This window comes from Bos grunniens, chromosome 3 (genome assembly GCF_055505025.1).
Source record: "Bos grunniens cultivar Pamir isolate PY7600 chromosome 3, Bosgru_T2T1.0, whole genome shotgun sequence".
NCBI classification, from domain to species: Eukaryota; Metazoa; Chordata; class Mammalia; order Artiodactyla; family Bovidae; genus Bos; species Bos grunniens.
The window spans coordinates 46,232,259-46,245,248 of NC_141167.1; the positions used below are offsets into that span (position 1 = coordinate 46,232,259).

Below are 12,990 nucleotides of genomic sequence, written 5' to 3' on the forward strand. Positions count from 1 at the left end.
AGAAATCCTGCTGATAAGAAACCTATTTGACATTTTTTAAGCAAGATTCTTTGGAAGGACTGATGCTAAAGCTGAAACTCCAGAATTTTGGCCACCTCATGAGAAAAGTTGACTCATTGGAAAAGACTCTGATGCTGGGAGGGATTGGGGGCAGGAGGAGAAGGGGACGCCAGAGGATGAGATGGCTGGATGGCATCACTGACTCGATGGACGTGAGTCTGAGTGCACTCCAGGAGTTGGTGATGGACAGGGAGGCCTGGCGTGCTGCAATTTATGGGGTCGCAAAGAGTCGGACACAACTGAGTGACTGAACTGAACTGAACTAAACTGAAGCAAGATTTGCCAAAATGTACTGGCCATCTGAATTTTTTAAAAATCATGCAACACATAAGTCCTTAGGAAAACTTCAGGAAACTCTAACCTCAATAATTTCTTAAAATATTTCCAACTCTGAAATTCTTCCCTAAGTTTTTCAATACCTAACTCTTAAAGACCACCTACCATATGTCAGGCACTATTTATGTGCTTTAACTTATTAACTTATTTTAATCATCAGAATAACCCTATAATGTAAGGATTCTTATTATCATTCCCATATTACAGATCAGAAGCAAAGATATTCTTGTTGGTTTAAAGTCAAAGAGCTAGTGAGAGGTAGAATTGGGATTTAAACCCAGGTTGTCTGAATTGATTCTGTGTCCTAAACTGCTTTCCTTTTAGAGTTTTGTTGCTGTATTTGAGATATCAAAAAAAGTGAAAAACTCACCTACATATTTCACTTAGTATTTTTTATTATTTGGAATTTTTAAAACCTACTAGTTGAAATGTCAGGAGTAAACTTAACACAAGATATAGATATTCTAAGACAGATGAACTTCAGCTTTATCTGCCTTTAACGTTATGCATAATTCTTAGTAAGTAAGCTAATGTATATTCATTACAATATTCATTAAATCAGGCCTATTAGGATATCTCTTTAGCAACTGTTAATTAATTGTAGATGCCTGGTAAAAATTGAGTGGTTTTTCTTTGTAAATATTTCTAGAATTCAAACATCTCACTGGTAAAGAATTATTCACTCATGCACATATGAATATCTTCACTAAACAAACACTGACTGAGAAGCTGTTTGTGTGACTGACAATTTACTTGCTCTCATGAAGCTTGAATCTATCAGGAGGGAAATAATTAGGAAGTAAACAAAAAGTATTTTAATTTTCAGTTATAAATATTAAAATAAAAATGTTAAATACTTTCTACGGTAAGTGTTAAGAAGATGAAACAGGGCAATATACAAAGTGAAGATGCGAAGGGAGATTTAATTTGGGGATATGAGGAGGAAACATATGAGCTGAGTTGAAGAGGAGCCAGCTTTGGAAAGATTTATGGGTAGAATGTTATAGGCAGGAGAAGTAACAATGATAAAAGTAACAGTCATGGATATTTTACACATTTCTACCACTTTTACATATATAATATGAACATAGGTTGGTAAACATCATTTAACACAATTGAGTACCAATTTCATTAGAACTTGCTCATTAGAACTTCAGATAACTAGGTGAACATTACAAATGAGTCTGAATTATCAGCAAGTTACTTCGTTCAGACAAGTGATGATAAAATTGTCAGCATAACTGATGGAGAATGTGACCCAAACTGTAACCAAGTCCTGATATTTTCTCCCTGACCTATGGTTGTGATCGTGCCTTCCAGGCCAGTCATTTGTAAGGGGAAGTCATACCAATTAGATTCCTGTGCGGAGACAGGGAAATAGGCCCCAGACCCACACGTGTTTACCATAAGGACAAAGGCGTACAGTCGAATGAGTACACTATACTCACATTTCTTGTCCATGGGACCTGATTACCCTGTTAGAAAATGCAATCCTGTCATAAGAATTCTTCTCATCTTCCTCCTCTGCTTAACTGTTCTTCATAGCACTTACAACCTTCTAGTATATTATTTTATTTTACTTAATCATTTTATTTATTGTCATTATCATCTGCACTGGAAGTACAGTCCTTTCAAGGAGTAATTTTTCTTTCTTTTCACACAGTGCTATTCCCCAGACCCCAGAAGACTCTCTAGCACATAATAATCTTTCAAAAGCAGTTTATGAGTAGAGAAAGAGTACACTTTTTTTTTTTTTTGGCATTTCTGAGTGCCTGAAAGAGTCTGAATTATAGTAGTATTTCATTTGCTGCTCATGAAAGTCCTATAAGATAGTGGCTACATGGACTTTAAAGATGAAGGAACTAAATTTTTTTAAGATTTGAGCCAACAATGCCTCCAGAGTTTCTGTACATAGTCAAGACTTGAGGATAGCATTCTGGTTAGTGGGGAGATAAAAAGTTTGAAAATCAGAAGAATGGTACTACCTTTTCCTTTGTTGTTTGTTATACTTGAAAATGGCTTGACAAATACTGATTATGTATGTAATGCGCATGAGTACTTCTAAGCTTTGGGACCAACTCTCCCCCAAGGTTTACAGTTATTCAAAGCTGTAACATCATCAAGCCAATATGCTTAGGAGATAATGAGTACAAAAGTTAGGAGTAGGGGATTTTAGTACAAGCTCCTATGTATAAAATAAGCTACCGGGTATATAGTTTATAATATCTATAAATGAAATATAACCTTTAAAAATTGTGAATAACAACCTTGTCCATCTGAAACTTACATGATATTTTAAATCGACTATACCTGAATAGAAAAGAAAAAAGTTGGTCTATAACAGAAATTCATTTAAGGTAGTAAAAATTGACAAGATTGATGATGAAATTGTGGCCATACTGTGGAATTTTAAAATGCTTCATGAAGAGCTGAGTTTATCCTTTGGTTCCCAAGCCTGTGTGGATTATTAAAAATATGGATGTTAGAGCCTCAACTAGTACCTTGTACTGGTACAGATATTTAACAAGCTTCCCAGACTTTCATTAAGCAGTCAGGCTTGTACTCCATCCACAGACTGGCATTTGGAAACATGGTAAGCTACTAAAGGTTTTCAGGTAACAGTTTGAACATGTTTCTGTATATTTGAAATTTACTTCTCCCTGAAAAATACCCCCATATCTGTACATAATATACCCAGATAAATCTGACAAGAAGGTGGCTGGAATGTTTTTTGGAGCAATGTGTCATACACTGCCTCACAATATTTTTCTCCATCTGTTATAGGTCAATGCACAAACTGGCCCAGTTGGAAAGACTTGACCTAGGCAATAATGAATTCAGTGAGCTGGTGAGTGAATACATTTTCTAAACTTGACTAATAAATCACCAGGAGATTATTTCTGTTGCTCTTTGTAACCCCAGGTATTAAATCAAGTGCACATTTACGTTTTCTAAATATAAAAACAAAATAAAATCTGAAATTAAAGTGATTGTTTAGCTATATAGTAAACTACAGGTAACTGAATAATATTAGGATTAACTTTTTTTAAAAGGGTAGGGTAAATAGATAGGCAGATGCAAATTGTCAGTTTTGAGCACGAACTATGTAGCAGACACCATGTTCAGTGTGTTACATATGTTGCCTCATTTAATCCTGATTTGCCATGTTACCATAATAACTTTATAGAAACAAGCTGAAAGTGGTCACTGATTTACATATCTTTTATGTGGTTGAACAGGGCTTCCCTCATAGCTCAGTTGTTAAAGAATCTGCCTGCAATGCAGGAGACCCCAGTTCGATTCCTGCGTTGGGAAGATCCACTACAGAAGGGATAGGCTACCCATTCCAGTATTCTTGGGCTTCCCTTGTGGCTCAGCTGGTAAAGAATCCACCTGTAATGTGGGAGACCAGGGTTTGATCCCTGGATTGGGAAAATCCCCTGGAGAAGGGGAAGGTTACCCAAGCCAGTTTCTGGCCTGGATTCAAGACATCCTGGATTCCATGGCCTGGATTCCAGACATCCTGGAATGTGAAGTTAAGTGGGCCTTAGGAAGCATCCCTACGAACAAAGCTAGTGGAGGTGATGGAACTCTATCCAAGCTATTTCAAATCCTAAAAGATGATGCTATAAAAGTGCTAAGCTCAATATGCCAGCAAATCTGGAAGACTCAGCAGTGGCCACAGGTCTGGAAAAGGTCAGTTTTCATTCCAGTCCCAAAGAAAGGCAATGCCAAAGAATGTTCAAACTACTGCACAATTGCACTCATCTCACATGCTAGCAAAGTAATGCTCAAAATTCTCCAAGCCAGGCTTCAACAGTATGTGAACCATGAAATTCCAGATGTTTGAGCTGGATTTTAAAAAGGCAGAGGAACCAGAGACCAAATTGCCAACATCCGTTGGATCATTGAAAAAGCAAGAGAATTCCAGAAAAACATCTACTTTTGCTTTATTGACTATGCCAAAGCCTTTGACTGTGTGGATCACAAAAAACTGTGGAAAATTCTGAAAGAGATGGGAATACCAGACCACCTGACTTGCCTCCTGAGAAATCTCTATGCAGGTCAGGAAGCAACAGTTAGAACTGGACATGGAACAGCAGACTGGTTCCAAATAGGAAAAGGAGTACTGTTGTCACCCTGCTTATTTAACTCACATGCAGAGGACATCATGTGAAACACTGGACTCGATGAAGCACAAGCTGGAATTGAGATTGCTGGGAGAAATATCAATAACCTCAGATATGCAGATGACACCACCCTTATGGCAGAAAGTGAAAAAGAACTAAAGAGCCTCTTGATGAAAGTGAAAGTGGAGAGTGAAAAAGTTGGCTTAAAGCTCAACATTCAGAAAATGAAGATCATGGCATCCGATCCCATCACTTCATGGCAAATAGATAGGAAAACAATGGAAAGAGTGACAGATTTTATTTTGGGGGGCTCCAAAATCACTGCAGATGGTGACTGCAGACATGAAATTAAAAGACTCTTAGTCCTTGGAAGAAAATTTATGACCAACCTAGACAGCATGTTAAAAAGCATAGACATTACTTTGCCAACAAAGGTCCATCTAGTCAAGGCTATGGTTTTTCCAGTGGTCATGTATGGATGTGAGAGTTGGACTGTAAAGAAAGCTGAGCACCAAAGAATTGATGCTTTTGAACTGTGGTGTTGGAGAAGATTCTTGAGAGTCCCTTGGACTGCAAGGAGATCCAACCAGTCAATCCTAAAGGAGATCAGTCCTGTGTGTTCATTGGAAGGACCGATGTTGAAGCTGAAACTCCAGTACTTTGGCCACCTGATTCGAAGAGCTGACTCATTTGAAAAGACCCTGATGCTGGGAAAGATTGAAGGTGAGAGAAGGGGGTGACAGAGGATGAGATGGTTGGATGGCATCACCAACTCAATGGACATGAGTTTGTGTAAACTCCAGGAGTTGGTTATGGATAGGGAGGCCTGGCATGCTGTGGTCTATGGGGTTGCAAAGAATTGGACACAACTGAGCAACTGAACTAAACTGGACTGAACTTAGACCATAAATGATTTGGTCATTATTCCAGCCTTTATCCAGTTTATTGAGGCTAAAAACTGACTTTTATTCCTTTGTGATTAGAAGTTTAATCTAATTTTAGGAGTTGCATGGTCCCTTTAGGTTGTGTTCATCTTTCTTGCAGAGAAATGCTCTGTCATCTCTTGCCTTTCTCTGCATGTCTCTTTAAGATGGAATTTGGGTGAGTGCAAAGGAATGTACATGTCTTTCTAACTTGAGGGAAAAAGACCCCCTGGTCTCAGACTGATTTTCAGAAATGTTGGCCTCTGAGAATGATGTCTGCAGCTGATACTACCTTCTATGTCCAGTCTGCAGTTCTGAACCTGGAGTCAGTCTTTTGGGCTCAGGCAGTACCCACCTGGTAGCATTGGCCATTTCCCTCTTGCTGAAGGTGCAATCACCCAGCTATCATTGCGTGTGCATGCATGAGTCCCTACCCTGTCTTCCCTCCAGCACCATGCTTGGCAGTCTGTCCCTGAATTCTGTTGTGAAGGAACCCTCACCAGTTACAATGCTGCTGCTGCTGCGTCGCTTTAGTCGTGTCCAACTCTGTGTGACCCAATAGACGGCAGCCAACCAGTTCTTCCCATCCCAGGCAAGAACACTGGAGTGGGTTGCCATTTCCTTCCCCAATGCATGAAAGTGAAAAGTGAAAGTGAAGTCGCTCAGTCGTGTCCGACTCTAGCGACCCCATGGACTGCAGCCTACCAGGCTCCTCCATCCATGGGATTTTCTAGGCAAAAGTACTGGAGTGGGTTGCCATTGCCTTCTCCGACAATGCTGCTAGTGGCCCTAAACAAGTCTACAGGCTCCGAGAATCCACATGACGTGCAAACTGAAAAAGGTCCAATAAAAAAAAAATTTCAGAGCTTCCTTTTGCCTGTTAAACTGCACTGCCAAGCTTGCTCTGCTTTGGATGCACCTAACTTTGTTATAGGGCAGCTGGCAAGGTGGCCTCAACACAATATATCAAGAGGACCTGGTACCTAGTATAACACACCTCTGGTATTTTTAAGGGAAACATTTATTAATTTAAGTAGAGCGAGAGGTAATGGTAGTGCATAACAGTAGCAAAACTAGTTTATACTATTTTTAAAATTAGTTTTTAAGAAGGTAGGATCTGCCCATGACATATAACTTGGCCTAGTAGTTGAAAGAACATGCACAATGGATTCAGATGACTGAGATTTAACTTTCATCACTGGTTAGCTGGGTACCTTTAGGTCTGTAACTTACTCTCTATCCTCAGCTTCCTCTTCAATAAAATAAAGGTATCAAACCTAACTATCTCATAGACTTTTTGAGAGAATTTCATGTGAGAGAATCTATAATAAACAATGTGTGTTTCAAATGAATTTCAATTCTGTCCTGTATAGCATTTTGCAATCCTTTTGTATGGATACTTTGTGAATCAATGTTTTACTATAAATATTTGCATCAACAAAGATGAATAAGACATGTTTATTTTTTGAAATTAAGCTTACTAAAAGTAAAATTTAAATACATGTATTTTACCTTCTGCTGTATGATGTCTAAGAAATCATCTGAGCAAAAATATCTTTTACTTTTGAACTCCCAATATTCCCACTTGTCACAAAGTAGGTCTCTTAAACATTTTGTTTTGCATTTGTACTGGGGTACTTTATTTGATAATACTCAGTAATTTGGTAGGGTAGGGGGATGGGAATATAATTCTAGAACTTCATATCTCTAATATTATTTACTTTTAGCCAAATTTTTGACTTTCATTAATCATACATGTGGGAGTAGCTGTTGTTTCTCTGACAGTAACAATTTTTAATGTGAAAATAAGAGAATTTGCTCTGATAAGAGACCTCTAGAAGCAATATCACATGGAGGAAAGGGAATTAAATTCCAATCTGTAGCTAAATACTGACACATAGAAGATTATTAGATGATTCATTTTGTGACACAGTAAAGAAGTGGAGAGATGGCAGTAAGTAAAAAAAGAAAGAATGGGGAAGCCTAATGAAGAGAACAGATGTCTGCTTGTTACAGAAGCAATGTACATACCCTGCATAAGGTTTGAACTGGATGCCTACTTATGGATGCTTTTGTAGTAATAAAAGATTCTACATAAAAGAAATTATGCTTCTAATAGCAGCAAATTCTAGAAGATTCTGGACATAGTTCTGAAACATAATAGATTCTTAAAGCTTTTTTTTCCCCAAAGATATCTTTTACAGCTTTTTATTCAATATAAAAATTAAATAAATGTTCATTTAAAAATTTATAAAATTAAAAGTATAAAGATGATATTATAAATAATTGGTGATTTCATCCACTTGTGTAATCATTATTAATAATTTTGGTATATTCTTTTTCCCCTCTCCCATTTTCTTTTTTATGAGATCAAATGAATATTTCTTGGGGCCTGATCACAAATGGTACACTGTTAGGCTGATGTGTGGAGTTGGATAGTATCAACCCTTAAACCCTTTGGTATACCCTAGGTAATACAGTCTTCACACTGTCACAATAATGAATAACATCTGAATGTCAAGCAATGGTCAGGGATGTTAAGACAGATTAAATGATTATCATGGGGTCCAGAAGCTGTATGATAATATATTTCAAGATTATAGAGATTTATCCCATAAACTAAGAATTGTTACTGGTTCTGAACTGGTGGAGGAAATAAGCCCTCAAAGTAAATCACCATCAGCAAGAATACTGGCAAATTGAACAGACTGAATAGCAGAGCCTGGAGGAGACAGGATGGCTCCAGTAACAGTGTGAGGTCACAGCTGACCATCCCTCAAATCTAGCTCCAGCCTCCTGCTCCTTCACTTCCTTTCTTCATCCGACTCTGACTTACAAAGGAGAGACTGAGACACACAGGTAAATGTCACTTAGAGCCCTCAACAACTCTGCTATGAGAACCTTCATCAGAAGAGTCAGTCATAAGAAGCAAAATAGAAAGCTTTTTTGCCAACCAGAAAGAGAAACCTGCTCAACTCAGAGGAGGCTAACAGCAGGCTGAAAAAGGGTCTGTGTGCTTAGAGTTCAGGAAATTAAAAGGTGGCAGGCAGCAGCCTGGGTGACAAACCACTGACCACAAAGTGACAAAGGACAGTGGGAGGTGAGCATAGAGATTACAGTGGTCATTGGAGTAGCATCTCCTGTTATGTGAAAGTTTCTCTTCTATTTGCCCAGCACTCTGCACCCCCACCCACCACCACAAAGGGACTCTTACAAGGAATACTTGGGAAAGAGGATCTTGATATGGGAGGTCAGATCCAAACAGGAGGGAAGGCAGAGAAATGAGCTTTGAAATTTTACTGTAACTATGACATACATTCTGTCGTTTTTGAGATTGCATCCAAGTACTGCATTTCGGACTCTTTTGTTGACCATGATGGCCACTCCATTTCTTCTGAGGGATTCCTGCCCACAGTAGTAGATATAATGGTCATCTGAGTCAAATTCACCCATTCCAGTCCATTTCAGTTCGCTGATTCCTAGAATGTCGACATTCACTCTTGCCATCTCTTGTTTGACCACTTCCAATTTGCCTTGATTCATGGACCTGACATTCCAGGTTCCTATGCAATATTGCTCTTTACAGCATCGGACCTTGCTTCTATCACCAGTCACATCCACAGCTGGGTATTGTTTTTGCTTTGGCTCCATCCCTTCATTCTTTCCGGAGTTATTTCTCCACTGATCTCCAGTAGCATATTGGGCACCTACTGACCTGGGGAGTTTCTCTTTCAGTATCCTATCATTTTGCCTTTTCATACTGTTCATGGGGTTCTCAAGGCAAGAATACTGAAGTGGTTTGCCATTCCCTTCTCCAGTGGACCACATTCTGTCAGATCTCTCCACCATGACCCGCCCATCTTGGGTGGCCCCACTGGCATGGCTTAGTTCATTGAGTTAGACAAGGCTGGAGATCCCCTGGAGAAGGGAATGGGAGCCCACTCCAGTATTCTTGCCTGGAGAATTCCATGGACAGAGGAGCCTGGCAGGCTACAATCCATGGGATCTCAAAGAGTCAGACATGATTTAGTGACTAAACAACAACAGTGGACTATAGTAGAGTATTTATATTATATAAAACTTCTTTATAGAAAAGCAAAAATAGTCTGCACTTTACAAATCACTATTTTAAATACTTAGTAAGGCTACAGATCACAATAAACAAGAATTTCTAGTCTTAATATTCAAATTGAATTTGTTTCTGTTGACTTTTTTCACTTTATTTCATGGAATAAAACAAAACTTTCAAATGAATAAATCAAGTGAAGAATGGAAACACTCTGAGCAAAATAATGTAGAAGAAATGCCAATAGTTTTATAGACCATTTGGCTTTATAAATAATATGAATGTGTTTTCATAGAAATTTGAGGCAGCTGAATGCTGTTTTAACTTGTAATTTAAATTAATTAGAATTTAACTAAGCTTTACCTTAATGGCCAATGAGTTCACCTCCATAGTTTGCCCAAGGTATCGGTAAAGCATCTGCCTGCAATGCAGGAGACCTGGGTTCGATCCCTGGGTCGGGAAGATCCCCTGGAGAAGGAAATAGCAACCCACTCCAGTATTCTTGCCTGGAGAATTCCATGGACAGAGGAGCCTGGTAGGCTACAGTCCATGGGATTGCAAAGAGTTGGACACAACTAAGCGACTTCACTTCACTTCACTTCATGCTCATTTTTAATTACCTAGGATGTGTGTATACATGAGGCAAGCATTATATTTATGTATCCAGCAATTTCCTTTATAGATAATTACAACATAGGTTTTCCACGTGCCATGTCATGCTAACTCACTTCAGTTATGTCCAACTCTTCAGGACCCCACTAGGCTTCTCTGTCCATGGGATTCTCCAGGCAAGGAGAGGACAGAGTTGCCATGCCCTTCCCCAGGGGATCCCAACTCAGGGATCAAACTGGCATCTCATGTCTCTGGCTGTGGCAGGCAGGTTCTTTACTAGTGCCTTGGGAAGTCCAAGGTTTGCCATACCTACTAATAAAATTTTATAAACAATAGGCCATCATGTTAGAAAACTGAAGGACAGAAGGGGGACTCTGAAGGACCAGAGATGTAATAACTCTAGGAAGCAGCTACCACCTCTAATAGAGGGGACAAATGGAAGACAGTCTAAGGAATAATGAAAACTTACAGCTGAGGCTCAGGCATATAAAGTGGGGCACCAGTGAGCTGGTGCTGATGTCTTCAAGGGGCTAATAAGGCTAGTTCTAGTTGTGTGGGAAAACTGCAAGCTGCAAACAATTGCTGTTGCTGAACTTTAGTGTCACTGCAGGGAGCAGTGTTGCTGTTGAGATGCTAACTGTCCAGCCATTAAGTAAAAGGAGCAAGTCCCTTCTTCCTCCTCTAGCCTCCCAGTCTGTCTCCACTATAACCAGTTGCCAGTGCCTGATGCAGAGCCACCTTTCAAGAAAAAAAAATTTAACTCAGAATTTCACTTCGTGTCTGAACATAATTATGGAGTTTTTTTCAATAGAAGGATCAAACTGGGGTGTCCATTTTTATAAGTGCAACATCTGTTGATCTAGAACTTTAAGGAGCAATCTACTATATTGTACATACAAACCTCATTTCTTTAATTTTAAACTTTCTTTTTCCTAACAATAAAATAAGCTATCTTTGCCTCTGTTTTCAGAGGAAGAAGCTTTTCCCTCATTGCCATTTCTCATTATTGCAATAAGACTGGACACTATAAATGAAATTAATTAGCACTGTTTGTTGTTGTTCAGTTGCTAAGTCCTATCCAACTCTTTGAGACTCTATGAACTGTAGCACATGAGGCTTCCCTGTCCTTCGCTATCTCCCGGAGTTTGCTCAAACTCAGGTCCACTGAGTCAGTGATACCATCCAACCATTTCATCCTCTATCACCCTCTTTTTTTGTCTTCCGTTTTTCCCAGCATCAGGGTTGTTTCCAATAAGTTGGCTCTTTGCATCAGGTGGTCAAAGTATTGCAGCTTCAGCTTCAGTCCTTCCAATGAATACTCAGGGCTTCCTTTCAGATTGACTGGTTTGATCTCCTTGCTGTCCAAGGGACTCTCAGGAGTCTTCTCCAACACCACAGTTTAAAAGCATCAATTCTTCAGCACTCAGCTTTCATTATGGTCCAACTCTCACATCCATACATGACTACTGGAAAAACCATAGCTTTGACTTTATGGACATTTGTCAGCAAAATAATGTCTCTGCTTTTTAATATTCTGTCTAGGTTTATCATAGCTTTTCTTCCAAGAAACAAGCATCTTTTAATTTCATGTCTGCAGTCACCATCCGCAGTGATTTTGGAGCCCAAAAAAATAAAGTCTGTCACTGTTTCCATTGTTTCCCCATCTATTTGCCATGAAGTGATGGGACTGGATGCCACGATCTTAGTTTTTTTAATATTGAGTTTTAAGCCAGCTTTTCACTGTCTTCTTTCAGCTTCATCAGGAAGCTCTTTAGTTCCTCTTTGCTTTCTGCTATTAGAGTGGTATCATCTGCATATCTAAGGTTGTTGATAGCTTTATTTTCCTTTCCATAAATAATTTTTTCTGAGTGGCATATCTCTAAGTATAATCAAGTGTCCTGGTGATTTTGTCAATAGTTTCAGCCAGAGAGTTAAAGAAAAAATAAAAGCTCTGTGACTGAACCAATATAAATTATGTGAAAAAAGAATACAAATTTATAGTCAACACTTTACCAAAAAATAAGAGTATTGTGCAATTATGTAATAAACCCACAAGAATATTCTTGAGTTGTGAATAGGGATTTCAAATAACCCTAAAACTAACAAAAACTATATTTGAAATAATTAAATTCAAAATGCCATCTTCTACATTTGTATACTGAATATCATGTCAGGCTGTACTTTCTGAAATTTAATCAAAAATTTATTTGATTTCAACCTTCACAACAAACTGAAACTAGAAGACAATTGAAAATACTAATGAGAAATATAAAGAAAGAGGAGTAGAAAGAGAGAGTATGTGTGTGGTTGTGTGGGTCTGGGTGTGTGTGTATACAGGTCTGGAGAGTATAATTAGATAAGGTGGCCAGGGTAGTTTTACACAGAAGGTGACATTTTAGTAAAAAACCTAAAGAAGATGAGGGAATGAATCATGCTAATATCTGGGTGTATGATCATTCTAGACAGGGGAACAGGAAGTATAAACACCTGAGATGAAAGCAAGCCTGACTTGTGGACAGCAGGAAGACTAGAAGGCCTGGAGCAGGGTAAGTGAGAAGAGTAGGTGATGAGTTAATTGAGGGAATTTGGAGGCAGATACACAAGGAGAGGTGGAATCCTGGAAGACATTTCAAGGCTTTTGGCTTTTACTGTGAGTAAAGTAGAAGCCCTTTGGAAGGTTTTAAACAAATAGAACCCATGGTCCAATTTATATTGTCATGTCATATTATGTTACATTAGGTTACAGTATGTTACATTAAATACACTGCATTATATCACCAGGATAATTTGATTGCTGTGTTGAGTATCATGGAAAGTGGGGCAAGGTGTAGTCAAAGAAACCAGTTAGGAAGTTATTGCAGTA

The 12,990-nt window shown here is 38.7% G+C and overlaps 1 protein-coding gene across 1 annotated transcript in view; it reads left to right on the forward strand.

The window, feature by feature from the left end:
- LRRC7 (leucine rich repeat containing 7) overlaps positions 1-12,990 on the forward strand; it is a 602,937-nt gene that overhangs the window by 395,463 nt on the left and 194,484 nt on the right. The window contains exon 8 of the mRNA XM_086390542.1: positions 3,181-3,244. Coding sequence (XP_086246668.1) covers positions 3,181-3,244 — 64 coding nt within the window. The remainder of the gene's footprint in view (positions 1-3,180; positions 3,245-12,990) is intronic.